This window comes from Hevea brasiliensis, chromosome 16 (genome assembly GCF_030052815.1).
Source record: "Hevea brasiliensis isolate MT/VB/25A 57/8 chromosome 16, ASM3005281v1, whole genome shotgun sequence".
NCBI lineage: Eukaryota > Viridiplantae > Streptophyta > Magnoliopsida > Malpighiales > Euphorbiaceae > Hevea > Hevea brasiliensis.
Window position 1 is genome coordinate 1,002,976 of NC_079508.1, and position 19,152 is coordinate 1,022,127.

The 19,152-nt window shown below is 31.0% G+C and overlaps 1 protein-coding gene across 4 annotated transcripts; it reads left to right on the forward strand.

The window, feature by feature from the left end:
* Positions 1-2,824: 2,824 nt before the first annotated feature.
* LOC110658060 (phosphatidate cytidylyltransferase 1) lies at positions 2,825-17,319 on the forward strand. 4 transcript variants are annotated; one of them, XM_021815534.2, is made up of 13 exons: positions 2,854-3,175; positions 5,079-5,219; positions 5,659-5,912; positions 7,100-7,251; positions 7,386-7,527; positions 13,029-13,185; positions 14,724-14,771; positions 15,337-15,423; positions 15,600-15,728; positions 15,905-15,961; positions 16,467-16,550; positions 16,653-16,723; positions 16,979-17,319. In XM_021815534.2, the coding sequence occupies exons 2-13, from the start codon at positions 5,148-5,150 to the stop codon at positions 16,992-16,994; spliced, it is 1,269 nt and encodes a 422-aa protein (XP_021671226.2). In that variant the 5' UTR covers positions 2,854-3,175; positions 5,079-5,147; the 3' UTR covers positions 16,995-17,319. The 4 variants fall into 4 exon arrangements, with proteins under 4 accessions (XP_021671223.2, XP_021671226.2, XP_021671224.2 ...); XM_021815532.2 differs by adding an exon at positions 4,333-4,420 and having other exon boundaries at positions 2,855-3,175; positions 16,653-16,981; XM_021815531.2 differs by having other exon boundaries at positions 2,825-3,175; positions 16,653-16,981.
* Positions 17,320-19,152: the final 1,833 nt, after the last annotated feature.

Here is a 19,152-nt window from a genome sequence, read left to right on the forward strand (position 1 = left end):
TTTTATAGGTTTTTGAAGAACTGTTTTCTTAAAATACAGACGGCACTCTGCCGAAATTTTTTCAAAAATTTGTTTAAAAATAAAATAGACAAAAATTTGAACTAATTTTTAAACTTCTATTAAATGTAAGAAAATGCTCACCACTTATAAAAAGTAAGAAAATGGTTTTAAAATCTCTTGTAGGGTACTTAATGAGTTATCGGTAGGTGAAGTTTGATAGTTCATTAGGTATTCTACGGGATCATGTTATGCCTTACAGAGAGGTAAGGTGTGACAACCATAACGCAAAGTAAAGGCATCATCTTGTTAACTCCTTAGAGCTTGCACCAATAATAGCGAATCCAACTCAAAGTTGATTCCGTATTATTCATCCCTTTCATTGATGGTGCAATCCTAAGAAAATTGATTCGACTATTAGCTATGGAGAAATGAAGAAGACAAATGCACTACTTGAGAAGGTACACTCTATCTACCATTCCATAATTGTTCATTTCTATTGTGCACCATAGTGCCCGTATTATCATACAAACCATACTTGCTTCCTTAATAGTGCATAGGTTAAACACCTTCCATAACCACTGCACAATACTAGGATAAGGTATAGCCAACATAGCTAGTACTGATGTAGCCCAACATAGCACAGCCAAGCCAACCTGCATGAACAAAACACATGCTCAATAGATTCCTCACTTTCTTGGTAATCCACATCCACCCTTTGATTGCACAACAAAAACTTTGATAGGTATGCAAGCATTACACATTCTCCAAATCACATTTTTTATTTTAAGAGGAATCTAAAATTGCCAAAAATTGTGCTAGAATAGGACTAAGTTTATGAGAAGAATTAGCTTTTAAAGATCCAGTGAGATTTCTATATGCACTTTTAATAATTTATATACCTCATCTCTCTTGAACCCAATACCAACCATTATCCAAACTACCTCTTCCAAGGAGAACTGACAAAATGAGATTTCTAAACAAAATAAGATTTCTATCTCTATTATTTATAATGCCCCCAACAAGGACAAATCCCATTCTTTAATAAATTTTAAGTTTTATAAGTTATGTAATTTACATATAACCAAAAAATACATAACTCCCACTTCTCTAATCATTATTTTTTTTACATCTTTTCTTTCAAATTATATATATATATATATATATATATATATATATATATATATATAATTCTTACTTGTACTTGAAATTATACAATATGGTGTATACATTTTTTTTTGTTTTTGCATTTTTTCTCTCGTTTTATTGCTATAAATTGTATTTTATATTGAGTTATTATTTAAATTTTAATCAAAACTAATTGTACAAAAAAATTTTCTTTAAAATTTTATAAAATATTTCATTTATCAATAGCTTAATCTTTGTGTAATTGATTAGCTATCCTTATCTATATAAATATTTATGTTTTATTTATATGTTTTCATTTATGTTATGCTTTGTATTTTTTAATACTATAAAAAAGATATTAGCATTAACAGAAAAAAAATGTTTTAAAGGCAGTTTTCTTCTTTTTTGCTTTAAGTTTTTATGAGATTTATTATTTTTTTAATGGTAATATGATATGGAAATTCAGTGTTACTTAAGATGATGCCACATGTTCAAATGTATGGGCTATTGTGGATGACTTTAGAATAGATCTCACTGACTGAGTATGGGTGATTAAAGGATTTTGCAAGACAAACAAGGTTAGAGGGCAAAGAAGATGAAAACATCCCTTAGCACCAACAGCTAAGTTCTTTTTTTTTTTTTTGAAATAAGCATCGATGGCTAAGTTAGTTAAAAAAAAAGGGTGAATAAATGAAAGTGATGGTTTAAATCTCTTACTTGAAGTTCTCCTAGCCTATTTATATTATTCCTTGACTAATAAAGGGAGTTATGAGATCACAATACGATATTAGGAATGATCTTGATTAATGACTTATGGCAATCATCTTGCACACAGTATCTTGTTCCTCAATAGTTGAACTTCTGACGATTACTAGGTTTAGATAATGCATTTATGGTGGATAGTTAGCCATTTAATGTCTAAGCTGGGTCAACAAAGCAAGAGATGATGTATGGATATTGGGTGAACAATATACACATGCTAGGCCAGACTTATTTTTTACGTTCTGACATCATTAAGGTGTAGCTATACGAGTTTCTCCTCTCTTTTATATAGGGATGACCCTCTCAATGAGAGTTAGTCAAAGAGTGGTCATTTGGGCATTCTGAACAACAAGGGTCGTCTTTATATATTGAGCTTTACTCTTGGGTTGGGCTATTTGTAATTCGTTGTCAATTTCTCTCTACCCTATAGCTGGATGCACACGTGTGCTAATTGGGTCTCTTTTTATATATTAGGTAAATTACTAAAAGGTCTCTTTAGTTTATTAAAATTAATTACTTAGTCCTTATTTTTTAAAAACTTAATTATAATGTCCTCATATTTTATAAAATTAATCTCTTTAGTAATTTTGTTAAAAAAATGTTAATTAACTTATTTTAGTCTTAGATATTTAAATTTTTTAGTCCATATAATCAAGGTTAAAACAAGTTAACTAACTTTTTTTTTACAAAAATTTAAAAGAAAGACTAAAGTTTGATTTTCTAAAATGCATGGACATTTTGATGAGATTCTAAAAAAATAAAAGTAAATAGTTAATTTTATAAACTACGATGACTTGAATTACCTATTTTTAATGGTTCGATTATTTATATGTAAATATTAAATTAATTTATGAAAAAGTAAGTTATAAATAATTTAAAAAATATTTCTCTTTGAAATTAATCTTGGCCTTCTATTCTTTTAGGTCTTTATTAGAGACCATTGGATGGAGCATTTCCAACTTTTTTCTTCATGTTATTTGGGAACAGAATAGAATAATCGTGGCAGTGGAGGGGAAGAGGGAATCTATTCTTCCTTTGCTTTGAGGAGCCGAAAGCATAAAAGAGAGTGCCGAACAAAGGTTATCAGCCTCATCCTCAGCCTCTGGTCACTCATTCCCAAGCTACCTCCCTTACCACCTCATCACCTCTTATCGTGGTTTTCTTCGACGACTTCAATCCAGAGGAGGAAGAAGAAGAAGACGACTAATCTGGGGTTTCTACTAGTCCCAAATTAGTAGCAGTGGATAGAACCTGATAATCCTCTTCAATTTCAATTTTTCTCAGTGGGGTAAGTTCTGAAATCTGTCCCTATTTTATGCTTTGGTTTTATTTGATTAATTTTTACACTGTACTCAAGAGCTAGCAAAAACAATCCATATTTCAATTGGCCAAGAGAAAGCAGAGCACCTTTAGCTTTGTGAAACAGTATGGATTTTAAACAGAAATTATATTGCCTGTTTGAGTTTAATCGTTAGAAATTAATACGTGGGTTTTTGTTTGGATTGGAGGGATAAGTTGTGTCAATTTTGGTTCTGGTAAATGGTGTTTAGTGTGATGTTTGATGGCATTGCTGGCTGTTGAATTTTGGTTCTGGTGTTGATAGACGTATGATATGGGGCTGGTTTTCTTGAATTTTAAATAATATGTTCTTATTGTTATGAGGGTGAAATTTATATTGAAATGCTTTTTGGTAGAATTGATTGGAAATCAGCTTTGCTTGTTATCAACTTTCTGCATATTCATTCTATATATGCCTAAATCATTTTTCCTTAATGATTCATCCGGCTCTTAAAATTGAATAAATTTCAGCATTTATAAAGTATTTAGTTTCTTAAATATAAGTGGCGAAAATTCCCAAAATGCCCTAAACTCTCTCTCTCTCTCTCTCTCTCTCTCTCTCTCTCTCTCTACCCCCCTTAAAACTCTCATTCTCTCTCCATAAACCTGTCGACACTATACTTGTCCAAGCAATATGTTGCATCTCTCAAATAAGTATTTTTACCTTTCCTAAAAATTTTAATCAAGGTTTTGCATTTTGAACAAAAAAAAATAAAATTTGCATAGTTTATTATGAAATAATGAAAATTATATAATTTCATTGAAAATCCATGTCTTCAAAGTTCAATTTTTTTTAAATTATTATTCATGCAGTTATAAAATATAAATTCAGTAATAATTAATGAGAAGAGAAAAAGTAATTGAAATAAAAAGAGGAAAATAAAAATAATACAAGAGAGTAATCAAAACTACATGTAGTATGATATTCCTTTGCTTATTTGGATTTCACTGCAGAGGTCATTCATATTCTGTTTAGGTAGTTCTTTTATTGCCATGTGGAGTTTGGTTTTTGATTGAGTTGCTTTGGGGTTTTTAACTTTGTGCACTTTCTGCTTCTGTAACTTTAGTCAACTTCAACTTTTGATATTTTTTTAATGGAAAGTGCAGCCTTAATTTTGTTTAGCTTAGGCGAAACTGAACAGGCAGCTCTACAACTTAGTTGCAAGTCCTATTGTGAAAGTTTAAATTGGTTTAGGTAGGCCTCATATTTATGTTGCAATGGATTTTTTTTTTTCCCATTTTGAAATTTTTAAAGCTGCTATTATTCTTTAAATGATGATACTCACTTGCATTAAATTGAAAATTATTGATTGTCTTTCTTTGTATGAACTCTTGTCTTGCTTTTGAATTCTACCATGTGGAAGCACTATCCCTAGCCACCTCTTGGGTCTTGGCCCCTGGTGGTGGAGTGCTTTCGTGATAGTTATTTGGTTAAGGATTTCAGACACAAAGGGAAAGCGTTGACAATTTCTATCTTTCATCAACCAATATTGGACCGGTGTCCCCTCTGAATAATATTGTCGTGTTGGATCTGATTTAAACTGATAAGAAGCCAAAAAATATGTGAGTTCATTGAAAGAAGACATCCACATATGTTCGTGATTTTTGTTTCCAGAATGATGTATGTTTGCTTTTCAGTGATGTTGCCTTTGTGCTGAAACTTGTGTCACTGCCATGCTGTTTAGGAGAATATGTATCTTGATTATACTTCTAGCATTTTTATAGTCTATGCTTGTTTTTTGTCATTTTGTAACATTGCCTTCAATTCATACAATTGAGCACATTTGTTACAATATTTTTCTTCAGTATTTGTGTAGCAGCATTCATTGTGGACTAATTTCTATGTCATGCAGCAATTTCCTGAGCTACACATGCATGCATTTTTACTGGACTTTTAATTAAGTGAAAGGAAGTGAACAATCATGCATAAGGATCAAAGTACTAGTGCCCCGTCGGCACCTTCTCGACTTCGTAATCGCAGGCGCTCCAGTGAGGTTGACTATTCTATCTCAATAGATTATGTAGTTTGTTTCTTCTACAAACAGAATCCTTTTCAATTTCATTTGTATAAATATATATTTCCTTAGAAAGTTGTCGACATTATGAAATGTGTACTGGCCGAGGAAAACCGTTACTTAATCTTTTGCCATGTGGGTTATTTTATCTATGGGGCAATTTCGCACTCTAACCTCTTGAATGAGATCAATATTATTATCAGTTCTTTCCTATTTTCCCGGTATGCTTGCTTTGATATATGAAGAATATAAATGTCTTTATTTGAATGAGATCAATATTATCATCAGTTCTTTCCTATTTTCCCGATATGCTTGCTTTGATATATGAAAAATATAAATTTTTTCTTTGAGAAGCTGTGGTGCTTTTTTTAGAAAGGAGGGAAGTTTATTTTAGTTCTATCTCCCATCTGGTTGTCAGGTTGTTCCAGAGGTTAGTAAAGAAAATGGAGGCCGTTTGCTGGTTAATGATCGAAACAAATACAAGTCAATGTGGGTCCGTGCGCACTCAACTATTTGGATGATTGGGGGCTTTGCTTTGATTGTCTACATGGGTCATCTCTCTATCACAGCTATGGTGGTTGTCATTCAAATATTTATGGCAAAAGAGCTATTCAATCTACTTAGGAAAGCACATGAAGATAGGCATCTCCCTGGATTTAGACTTTTAAATTGGTAAGAATTGTAGAAGATCCATCATGTCCTTTGGAAAATATTTTAGTCTTTTGTACTATTAATTGCATAAAACCATATCTTATTTTAATTCAAATTGACTAGCAAATTTGTATATAATTATATATATAAGTGGCTTAAAGGTTATAACTTTTGAATTGACTAAAAAAAACCCAGTAAAATTATACATTGACGATAAAGACTTTCTTAATAGTTAATAATCTAAGTTAAATGGAATCCTATTTATTTGTAAACTCTTTTTCATCACCTACTTTCGTTCTATTAATACTATAATATGTACAGAATAAATCTTTTTTGATGTTGCTATTGGTGCATTATTCTCCAAAAAAAAAGGTTCATCATCAATTAACTATTGCAATTGAAATTGCTATTATTAAAAAAAATATTCCATAAGAATTGGGGAGAAAATATTTACTCATGCAAATTAAATTTTGTAATTAAATTGGATTTAATTATTTATATTTAAGATGATTTATATGAAACAGCGCTTTCAAAAATCATGTAGATCATGTGCTATACACATTCAAATTTTACTGTTATGTGTAAAGGAGTATTAAGTGAGTAAACATTTTGGGTTTTGTTATCAAATGGTATGACCTCTTATTTATTTATTTTTTCAATTGTGTCTTAACTTAAAAGAAAATTGCAATCAAGTGCCACTATGTGTGTGTGCGTGCACGCGTGCGTGTATTTCCACTGCAAATTTCTAACGTGTTTTAGATTTGTCTCCTTACAATTTTGAGAATGCATTTTTAGTTTACATTTTCAAGTAAAATATATCATTTGTATGTTGACACGGCAATTAAAAACCTTTTTACATTATTTTAATCTATACTGGCACAGTTGGTCACTAACAATGTATGTATGTATGTATGTATGTATGTATGTGTATATGTATCCAGTTAGACAAGTAGAGCACATTAGGTTGGAGGATAGAAAGAAAAAAAGAGGTAGACCTAAATTGACTTGGAGGAGAGTAGTACAACATGACCTAGAAGCATTACAAATTTCTGAGGATTTAACCCAAAATAGTTTAGAGTGGAGAAAGCGAATCCATATAGCGGACCCCAAATTTTTGGGATAAAGGCTTAGTTGAGTTGAGTTGAGTTGAGTTGAGTAGTATAAACATGTCTTAGTTGAGTTTACTGATTTGTATATTTTCTTGTCAGGCACTTCTTCTTCACTGCAATGCTATTTGTGTATGGCCGCATTCTCAGTCAACGGCTAGTCAATACCGTAACATCAGACAAATTCTTGTATCAGCTTGTTAACAGCCTCATCAAGTATCATATGGTTATTTGTTATTTCTTGTATATTGCAGGTTGGTTGTTGTGTTGTCTCTATACTTTATATTCATGTGATGAGGGTTTTTTTTTGTGTTTTTCATTGAGGTTTTTTTACATGCCTTTATGATACCTTGCTTCTGATATGGATAGATTTGGAAAATTGGCTCAGGTTTTATGTGGTTCATTCTTACACTAAAGAAGAAGATGTACAAGTATCAATTTGGCCAGTATGCATGGACACACATGATTCTAATCGTGGTGTTTACTCAATCCTCTTTCACTGTGGCAAATATTTTTGAGGGAATTTTCTGGTAACTACAAACTCTTCACTGGCAAGGCATTTTCACTTTTTCTTTGGAATCTATACATTAACGTTCTTCAATTTTTTATAATATTGGTTTATCTAATATTGGATTATGTGCAACATATCTTTCCAATTTTTGATGTTGTCATGCTTTACTTAGGCAGTTGTTTTTTTTTTTTTGGATATAATGTGCCGAGTGCTCTTGCTGTACTTTTTGTGTATTTAAAGTTTACTATGATCCATTGCTAGCTATTATATGACACTTCTGTCTTCTCTAACATGGAAATAAGTTTTAATGGAATGTTTATGCTGGTGTGTTCAATGTGTTCTCCTTGTGATGATGAGTCTCCTAATGTCAGGTGAAAGCGATCCCACTTAGGGACAACAATTTTGAGATTTTCTAATTGTAATTCATAGACGAGTTTGGAAGTCTTCTCTTTTAGTGCCAACTAGGGTGAGGTTTTTAAATTCACTCAAAACTTACTTAATGAAGCTGAAAATGAAACAAAGAGAATTGTGGATACTTTTAGAACATAAACTTAACTGTTTTAGAAGAAGCTTCCATGTTGTTGATGCAAATTAAATATTCAAGGGATGAGGCTTTGTCACGTTGCTTGGTTGAAGATGGATGGATAGAAATTTGTAATGTAGAAATGATCCTAAGGCAAATGCCAAATTCCAAGGGTTTTTTATTTTTTTTTAATTTTTTTTAAAATTTTTGGGCTCAGAGAGAATGAAAGAGAGTATAGTTCTGCTCAAAAAGAAATTTGTTATAAGTCACCGATGCCATTTTTGCTTCTATGTTTTGCTTTGTATGTGGCTGCTATAGTAAAAATCCTATTTTAAATGCATTAAGCAACCTTTTATTTCCTAGATTGGGTAATGATGTAGAACCAATAGAACAATCAAAGCCGAATGAATAAAATTGACAAAATTCTTATTAATTCTCTATTGTAAATAACAATTATAGCAAGCCCTTATAAAATGCCTAGATAATATAGGTAACTATAGTGTAATGACTTAGTTCTACTAGTACTAGGATTATGATCTCAAAATAAGAAAATATTGTACCAACACTAATTGGTAATATGAACTATAACTCTGTCTTCTTATTCTTCCACAACACCCAACACCCCCACCCCCCCCCCCCCCACCCCCCAAAAAAAAAAAAAAAAAAAAAAAAAAAAAATGAAAACTCTTCTTCAATGTTAGCAATAAGATTGAAATGATGAATTTTATTCTTTCCTTCACTTCTCCAAGATCCTGAATACATAAAATCTGTCACAAATGCAATTGAAAAGCTCTTCAATTGAAAGACTAATGCAATTGAAAGGCTTCCTAATTGAAAAGTGAATGAGATACTCTTTATCTTTTTTGATTGTAGCAATAAGATTTAAATGATGAATTTTATTCTTTCCTTCAGTTCTCCAAGAACCTGAATGGATAAAATCAGTCACAAATGCAATTGAAAGGCTGTTTAGTTGAAAAGTGTGAGATAAATTTTCAATTTTCATTGTCTTCTCAATGGTCTTTTTTTTTTTTTTTTCGTCCCTTCTTCTTTCCCAAGAAAGATTTCTCAAATTTTTGTTGCTCATTATATCAGCTTCTTTCTTTAGAATATGTTGCGCAAAATTTTTCAACTCAGTTTTATTATCTTGGATTTCAACATGCGAAGTCTTAATAATCAAAACCTCATATTCTTCAAGCTACTCTTCTTGTTCTTCATTATGAATTATTGCTTTTCATCCTTTTGAGTTATAATTACATCTTCAAGAACTCTTAATAGCGCTTTCAGCATTGCTTTCAGCCAGTCCAAAGTTTCTTCAAGGTGCTGCTCACTTTTTTCTTTGAGATTTTTCTTGAAATTGAATATTTAAGAAAACTTCATAAGCCAAATAGTTAGGACTTATTTGTGGCTGAATAAAAGAAAATTTCCAATTTACTTGTTGAAATATATATTTCTTCTTCCATTCTTCAAGTTCTCTTTTCTCAACTTGTAAGAGTTATTTGATGATTCAAAATTCATAAGATGATTTAAAATTCATAAAATAAGTCAGGAGACAATATTCATCACCACCATATAAATTAGCGGTGTTCAGGTCCAGTTCGGTTTTGCTAAGGATGGGAACTAAACCAAACATAGGTAAATTTTCAGTTTTGGTTTGGTTCTTCAATATTTTAGTTCAATTTCGATTTGGTTCTTTGATATTTTGGTTTGGAATCAATTTGGTTTTTGGTTCTTCAGTTTTGGTTCCGTTTGGTTCAAGTTAGGTTGTTGAAAAGATTTTATACAACTTCCCATAGAGAGTGGGACATAAATCACCATTTAGGTTTTATGGAAAGTTATCATTTGAAATATACCAAGGCAAGGCTTTTTATATTTTTCTTTCATTATATATTATAAAATTAAATTGTATTGTATTAATATAAGATAATTAATTACTAATAATTAAATCATCAATAGTTGGCATACACTACGAGTTGAATTCATAACAATTGAACTCATATATTAACGTATAAATAATTTCATCATTACCATTAGAATGGGAAACTAATTCTAATCAAACTATTTAAATTTATTAATGTGTACTTATTAAGACAAATAAAGGAAATGAGAGTTTTTTTTTTTTTAAACTTATTTTTGCCTATCTGAATTTGTGTGTGTGTGTGTGTGTGTGTGTGTGTAGTCATTAACTATAAATATATTATGTAACATACCTTTTTGCCATTCCTTCATTTTATGATCTTTTTAATTAGAAAGTGTATATATATACACATAGAAAGTTTATCATGTATCTAAAAGATATTTAAAAATATATGTATAAAATTGGTTTTGGCTTTGGTTCTTCAGTTTGGTTCTGTTCGAGTCTGGTTTGGTTCTTAGTTCGGTTCTGGTTTTGATGAAGATCTGGAGCCGTACCAAAACAATAACATAATTTCAGTTTGGTTTACCCAAGAACCATGCACAATCCTAATGCGAACCCCAATATCTCATCTAATTGTATCTTGTAAGAATAAGTGTCATCTAACAATGTCCCACTAAGAAAGTTTCATTGCTGTCCTTTAGTTGCAAAATGACTGTGTTTCACTAGGAAAGTTGATTACTTGCAAATCGCAAATCACTTTCGACTATTGGCTGTAAAATTTTGGTTCCCCACACAAACGGTTAAATTTTCAGCTGAGATTTAATTTAAGAACAGCTCAAATGTGACACAAATAACCTGTAAATTTTCAGGAATTTCTGGACTGATTTGCTATGTGAACTTAATTTGATCGGGTCTGCCATAAAATTTTGGTTCTCCACACAAACGGTTTAATTTTAAGCTGAAATTTAATTTGGGAACTACTGAAACGGGGTATAAACACCCTGTAAATTTTCAGGAATTTCTGGGTCTATTTGCTATGTGAACTTAATTTGATCGAGTCTGCCGCAAAATTTTGGTTCCCCACACAAACGGTTGAATTTTAAGCTGAAATTTAATTTGGGAACTACTGAAATGGGGTATAAACATCCTGTAAATTTTCAGGAATTTCTGGGTCTATTTGCTATGTGAACTTAATTTGATCGGGTCTACCGCAAAATTTTGGTTCAGCAGGCAAATAATATCAAACGACCCCCAAAATTTACACTCAACGTCTTAAACACACTCAAATAATGCTGGTACAATTTCAGTCCAAATAGGTAAGTCGAACTCAATGACCCAAGTAAGCTCTAATGTTTGGTATCAAAATGAAGGAAGCAAAATAGATAGCTAGAATAATGGCTTTGGCTGGATTAACTCAAAACCCTAAGACAAATTCAACAAAACAAATTTTTAAACAAACAGATCATACTAAACCCCAAGAGCCAATTTTGGTCAAGCATACAATGAACAAAAATGTGAATAACAGAAACACAATAAGACGCAAAATAAGATTTAGCATGAAAGAACCAGGTGCAAGATGAAGAAGAAGTAAATATGGAACTAGAGCTAAACAGCAAACATGAAAAAGGTAACAGAGAATAAGAAGCAAACAGAGAATCTACCTTGTTTGGACGTCCCTTTACTTTGATACCAAAACTGATGTGAACCCTCAAGTAATTGGTAACTTGAAAATCTACATTCAAGAATTAAAGGAACAATATGAAAAGCACTAAATCAAGATGTATGAATTTGATTCTTTGAACTAGCACAATCAGATTGCTGTGTAATTCAAAGAAAATATCAGAAATGGGATTCTTGACCTATTTCATATGGAGAATGAATAAACAAGAATATTATGCACATTAAACCTTGCAAGATAGAAATCTCAGCAAGTTAATGAGCTTCACAAGAACAAAGGCAACAACCAATTTACTCACTAATGGAGCAGAAACAATCTTTCATTAATATTCAAAGTGTGTCCTCCACCTCTCTCATTACACTTGTATTTATAGCCTCTTGGCCCCAAAGCTAAAGACAAAAATATCCCTACTTTAGTAACAGCTGCAAGGAGCTTTAAGTCCAAACAGAAATTAATCTATCAAAAGACTAAAACGTCCCAACAAAAAGCAAACTTAATACAGCAGCAATAAGGGCATTTAAGTCCAAAAGAGAGGTAGTTATAACAGCAAGGAATATTCCTTCAAAAAGGTGCCAGCAGCATGGGTTGGATCTGGTGCATGCATGTCCACAGGTTATTCCATGTAACCTAATGCTCCACATGACACCTGGTCACTTCCAAGCTTAATCTTCACCAAATTTAATCCTTTATAATTTTCTTCATGCCATTCCAGCTTATAATCCTTGCTCCTTAAGATTTCACAAATTAAATTCTGAAGTGATTTAGCTCTAGCTCTAGTAATTGGACCTTGGATGAAATCCTTTGGCATGGATGTAGCTTGATTCTCATCATACACTATCAAGGGAGAGGTTAAGAAATCTTGCTCAAACTCTCCTAATACCAAATTGATGTTGAACCTATAGAACAATCAAAGGGGAAAGGAAAAAGTTCTCAAAATTCTTATTTACTCGCAATTGTCAATAGTAATCATAATAAACTCTACTAAAATACTTAAATGACATGTACTTATAGTTTAATAACTAGTCCTAGGATTAATAATCCCAACCAACACTAATTAGGACTACCAAACTAAAACTAACTTGGAAATTCTGAGCAATAGAATTCCTAAATAATTAAAATGCCACTCCATAATTAAATTTCATATATAGTAGAAACCTAAACTTCCTAATTTTACGATGAGAAATTAAATCAAAATAATTCCTAAATTTAGTTTTCCTTGACTGCCAATGGCATAATCAATTAGTGTTGCTGATTATTTGGTGCAGAGTTTGAAGTCATATGCTGCATTCTCAATTATGCATTTCTAGTTGCCTTTTTCTAAGCCTCAATAGGATTACTTGAGCACTGAACAATAACTAGATTCATAATATGAATGGATAATCAATACTATAACTAGATTCATAATGTGAATGGATAATCAATCTTGGTACTCACATACGTATATATTTTGTCAATGCAATGTAGGTTTCTACTTCCAGCCACACTAATTGTCATCAATGACATTTTCGCTTATATCTTTGGTTTCTTCTTTGGAAGAACCCCTTTGATCAAGTTATCACCAAAGAAAACTTGGGAGGGATTCATTGGAGCATCTATCACAACGATGATCTCTGCATTTGTGGTGAGCTTGGTTTTTACTCCTTTATATCGACAATTCTTATGAATTTAATTATTTTAATATCTATTTTAGTTGCAAGTTAGTTTCAGTCAAATCCTGTGATAATTATGCTTGTTGCATCAGTCTTGTGCTTTTTTGAATTTGAACTATTTGGAGTGCATTGCAACTATAATGGTCCAAAGAACTATAATGTTATTATGAGTAATACTTTTTTCTATATTTGATGTATGTAATGATTTTCCAATGAGGTTTTATTCAGTGCTTTCGGAGCACATACACCCTCTCTCATATTCAGATGGGACCCACTTTTCATAATATATGAGATAACTGTTGTTGGGAATTTAAGTCCCATATCAAGAATAAACAAAAGTTAAAGGGTAAATGTAAGTGGTTAGATTACAACACTGACTTGGCTAATTATTTTTATGTGTAAAATAATATAATTATATGAATTAAAACTTAATTTGATTAGCACTCTCTCCGAATTTAACATGGTATCATAGCCCAAAGTGGGTTGTGGGTTTCAGTCGTCCATAAGGTGTGTAATTGGGCGTGTTGGGGTAATACTAACTAATTGTCAAGTGACAACTATGTGGTTGCACTTAAGATGAGAGTGTTAGGAATTTAAGTCTCACATCGAGAATAAACAAAAGTTAAATGGTGAATATGAGTAGTTAGATTGTAATATTGACTTGACTAGTCATTTTTATGTGTAAAGCAATCTAATTACTTATGTAAGTTCAAATTAAAATGAATTAAAATGTAATTTGACCAGCACTCTCCGAATTTAACAACTGTAAATATGCGAGTATATGGTACACTAAAGTTATTGCATCGGGAGCATCTTATAAATTTCCATTTTCTAAATTATGTTCTACCAATTTGCATTATGTGCATAGTTATTAAAGGCCCAAAGCGCACTAAGGCACCAAGAAGTCTTGGAGCCTAGGCGTAACGCGCAGGTGCACGTCTGAGCGATGTGAGGCGCAAAAGTAAAAAATTTAAAAAATCCATAAAAGTCAAATAGATGTAATGCTTTTCTTTTTTTTCTTTGGCACATATCTTGAATTGGATTTGCTGGTTTAAGTTTGAGTGGTAGTCCTTTTTGTCAATGAAAGTGTTTGCTAAAGATGTAAATAAAGAAGGTATGCCTTTCTAGAACCTTGTGTCTAGAACAAAGGTGCACACCTAGGTGTATAAGGCGCTAGGGTTCGAGCTTGGTGAGCCTTGAGCCTGAGGCGTGCCTCTTTAATAACTATGATTATGTGTAGGAAATTTATTGGTTTCTGTGTGCAGTTAAATGTAAATAGGGGAAGTTATATAAATTCTTACTGCAGGCTCATAATTATCAGGATGTGGTCATGATTTATTTGGTTTTATCATTTAGGCGTTTTTCTATTACAATGGCTTGTTTGTTGTCTCATTTTTGCTATTCAACCACTTTCTCTCAATTATATCAAAAGGCTGCTTATTTCATCTTGGACTTAAGTGGTGACACGAGTATTGTCAAATGTTTAACCAACTTTGTGCTTTTCATGTAGCTTGCAAATATAATGGGGCGCTTTCAGTGGCTAACATGTCCAAGAAAGGTAATTAATTCTAGGTCTAATGATCTAAAATGTAATGAAATTTGTGTGTTCTCTTAATTCTATCTTAAAACTAAAATTTTATCAATTTGGGTTAGCATCTTTTGGTTTTGTTTCAATTTTATCCAATGAGTTTAAGTGTTGTGTAATTGATGTAATGCTCATGAATAGTATCTATTTGAATAAAAGATAATGACTTAATAGATATTGGGCCCTCCTATTTGGAAGTTTTTTTTTTTTTTTCAAAGGTACAAAAGATTTTAAACAACTTCATGAAGGATGATAATTTTGCAATACACCATCATTTTATGGTTTTTAAGACTGAAGTGGGTTCCATTTATTCCAAATTATCAAGTTGTGTGTATTTATCTTTAATTTTAACACTACGTCAGCAATTGAGCGTGTCGTAAACCAATGGGATAAAATTGAAATCAATTCAAAGGTACTGGCACAAATTGACCCACATGGTTTAGAATAAATGAGATCATTAGGCCTTAATTCTAGAAAATGTTAGTCAATGTTGCATAGGTGTGCTGGTTAACCATGTAAGAAACTTGTGGTCTTGCAGGATTTGTTGAGTGGTTGGCTTCAATGTGATCCTGGCCCTTTATTTAAGCCAGAGTATTTTACTTTGCCAGCATGGGTTCCTAAATGGGTGAGTAAGCCAATGGTCAATTGGATTTGAACAACACCGCCTGATATTTTTTTTGGATGGTTTGCCACTTAAATTTAGAGCACCCATTAGCAATTTATTTATACGTTTTAGAATTTGCATTCTTTTTGGAATTATCTGTGTCAAAATTTTAATGCTTCATTAATGTTTTTATGCAGTTTCCTTGGAAAGAAATCTCCATTCTGCCTGTTCAATGGCATGCTTTATTGCTTGGTTTGTTTGCCTCAATTATTGCACCTTTTGGAGGCTTTTTTGCAAGTGGTTTCAAGAGAGCTTTTAAAATTAAGGTGCACTCTTGGTGCTTTTAGCATTGCAACACAGAGAAAGAGAGAGAGAGAGAGGGAGAGCGCCCACGCTGGGGTGGGGGTGTTGGTGTTGGTTGGGGAGGAGTGGGGTTGTTGGGTGGTGGGGTTGATATGATATTGGATATTATAACCTTTTTGAGTTTTCTCCTTTTCAACAGGATTTTGGTGACAGTATTCCTGGCCATGGGGGAATTACAGATAGAATGGATTGCCAGGTAAGCTTAACAAAGTTGAAATGTTCATAGAGTATGTTGTTAACAAAACTTTTATAACGATCCTGAACTCTCAAACCCTTGAATTTGTGAATTAAGTTGGGGGCTGATTTCATGCTTTAGGATGTTCACACCCTCATATTTGGCTGCATGGTTTGAACGTTGTAATTGGCCTAATTGGCTGTCAATGGCACTCCATGTCCATTGAACTCTAGCAAGGACAGTTTTCAATGGCTGCTTTTTATATCCTTGGTGTTATTGGTGCATAATATTACATTCGTCTTAGCATTTTTCAGGGCAAGTGGGATTGTTAGAAATCTCTTCCGTCATGCCTCCTATGTGTGTTGTCATCCATTTGATTCGAGTCATTTTATTGATTGTTTAAGACAGGATTTGAAATTAGAAACATGTAAATGAGTAGATGTAAGCTTCAAGTGCATTCTTGCGATCAAGTTTATTTTGCAATATTCATGTTTTCTGCTCTAATTGATTAGATCATTTATTGTAGATGGTGATGGCTGTGTTTGCATACATCTATCATCAATCATTCGTTGTGCCTCAAAGCATCTCAGTTGAAATCATCTTAGATCAGGTAGGCTTATAAATTTGTCTATATTATTTACATATTTCCATCTTTTATTATCCCAAATAGTAAATGAAGATGTGTCTACTCTGCTTCATCACGGTTTTGTAGATTTTGACGAACCTTACTTTTGAGGAGCAGCATGCTTTGTACACCAAACTTGGGGAAATCATTCAGGAAAGGTTGGTTGGACAATCTTAGATTTGTGAAGGCCACATCTTTGACGTTCTTAGTATTTGAAGCATATTAGTACATCTTAGCCTAGCAGTGAAAGAAGAATTGTTTGTATATATTGCCTTTCCTATTTCAGATTCATGTTCTCTAGGTGGAGGCATTCTTTAGCGAGCACAATATGTATAGCATTAAATATGCATAAAACTGTCAATGGCATGTATTGCTAATTGCTGAAATTTGTAATCCAAAATTGTCATTTCAAGGGAGTGCAAGAACTAGAGGTGGCGTGGCAACTCAAAAAGCAAATTTAAAAGCAAGATTAGAAGCAACTAAAATTTTCGAGGCAGCGATCTTCTTGAGAAACGTAGAAATGATTGATTTGAGCTAGGTTACGGTTATCTGTTTGTTTACTTGCAATTCCCTAATCTAGAAAAACAGAAATTTACTTCTTAGTTTGTTGTTGGTAAAGTGAAAGTTTTATAACAGTGGTTTTTGTTGATTTTCATCAAATTTGGAACCAAAAATTCACATCTTCATACTTGATGTAGTTTGAAACTTTAATATTATTGGGTCAGGTGGCCAAAAATTGACTGTGTTGCATCTACTATCAAAGTATGAATACTGGAGAGTGTGTGAATCCACTTGTTGCTGGATAAAGTTTTGTGGAAAATTCTTTGGATAATCATTCTGTCAGCTTTTCTCTATTCTTTCAGTATTTGAGAGATTAATAGTTTCAGATTTCGTTCTTGTGGATTTGGAAACTGAGTGTTCTAATGTCTGTAGATCCTTTTCCTATTTCGTAAGTTCAGGTTGAGGGTCGACCATCTTGATTTAGACTTGCTGCCAATGATTTCTTCAATTGTGTGAAAATGATTCGGTATGTTTTATCAACTATGTTCTCGTTTTGTCATATAATGATCACTCTTAGGAATAGTTTGAACTTTAATTAAAAAAAAAGAAAGAAAAAGGGTACTTCTTAAATTTTATTTAAAATGTAATATATTTTAGCAATTTATTAATAAGCAAAATGGCTTGTGTCAAATTTATTTTTTTTTAATTTTTAAAATTGATTTTTTTTAGTTTGCTTTTATTTTTTTTTTTATCTATTTTACTTTTTTCAAAGGTTGTAAAATTTTTATTTTTACTTTTAATTTACTTTTATTGAATATTAAGTATATATAGAAATTATTAAAATCTCTCTTTTTTTTTATCTTTTTATGTCGATAATTTAATTATTTTTTAATTTTTAAATTTAAATATTAAATATATATAGAGCTTGTTAAAAGAAAAAAAAAATTCTCATAAAAGATATGAAGTTTAAAAATTAAATATTTAAAATAAAGAAATACGTTATTAATTGTATAACTTTTCAATAATTTATAAAATTAAATGAGTGTTTCATACAAATTAGTTTAAATAAATGTTCTAAAAAATTGCAAAATATTATATAGAAAAAAATTTATAATTACTAAGAAATATAAAGAATTCAATTTTAGAAGAATAAACTAAAAACCTAAAAAAAAATCACATGAGAAAAAAAAAAATAAAGGCCACAAATTAAAAAATTATTTTAATTTCATTATTATTTTTTTTAAATTTTAGCATAATATTTAAGATTTTATTTTTAGCATATTTATGATTATATTTACTATTATAGACATTCTTTCTAATAATATATAATCTTTGTTAAATGTAATTATATTATAAAAATATTACATTGTTGAAATAATATTTAGAAGAAAATAATTAATAGTATTTAAGAAATAAAACTTAAATTTAGTTTTAATTGACATATTTTTATTCAAAAAATTTTAATTCAAATTTAAATTATATTAGCATAATTAATTAAGAATTTTATATGATTTTGAAATATAAAATTTTAAAAATATCAAATTTTATTATTAAAATAAAATAAATAAGCCTGATAATGCATAGACAAAACTATTGGTAGTTTATTGAAGATCTTTTATAATTTTTCATCCCAATGATATTGCAGTCGTATTTGGGATTGTAAGGTATTGAGTTCGATTTCTAATTAAAACTAATTGTATAAAAAAAAAAAAATCTTTTATAGTTTTTGAAATTTTATAATTTTTCTTTTATTATTTAAGATAAAGTGAATGTTTTTAAAGTTATTAAGAGATTTTATAAATCTTTTCGATATATAGATTTAGCAAGTTGAAAAATATAAGCTTTTAGATATCTTTAAGAATTCAAAAAACCTTATTTCAAAAAATTATGAGTTCCTCAAAATAGAAATGCGTAACTTTTAATTATTAAAAAAAAAGTTCACTATCTTATAAAACCTCCTTCCTAACATATTATAAATTGAATATTGCATATAGGCTTTTGCCTTACATATAAAATTAATAAAGAGTTTAGCTTGGAGGCGTTTGGCTTGCCTACTTATTTTTAATTTTTCACTTAAAATATATTT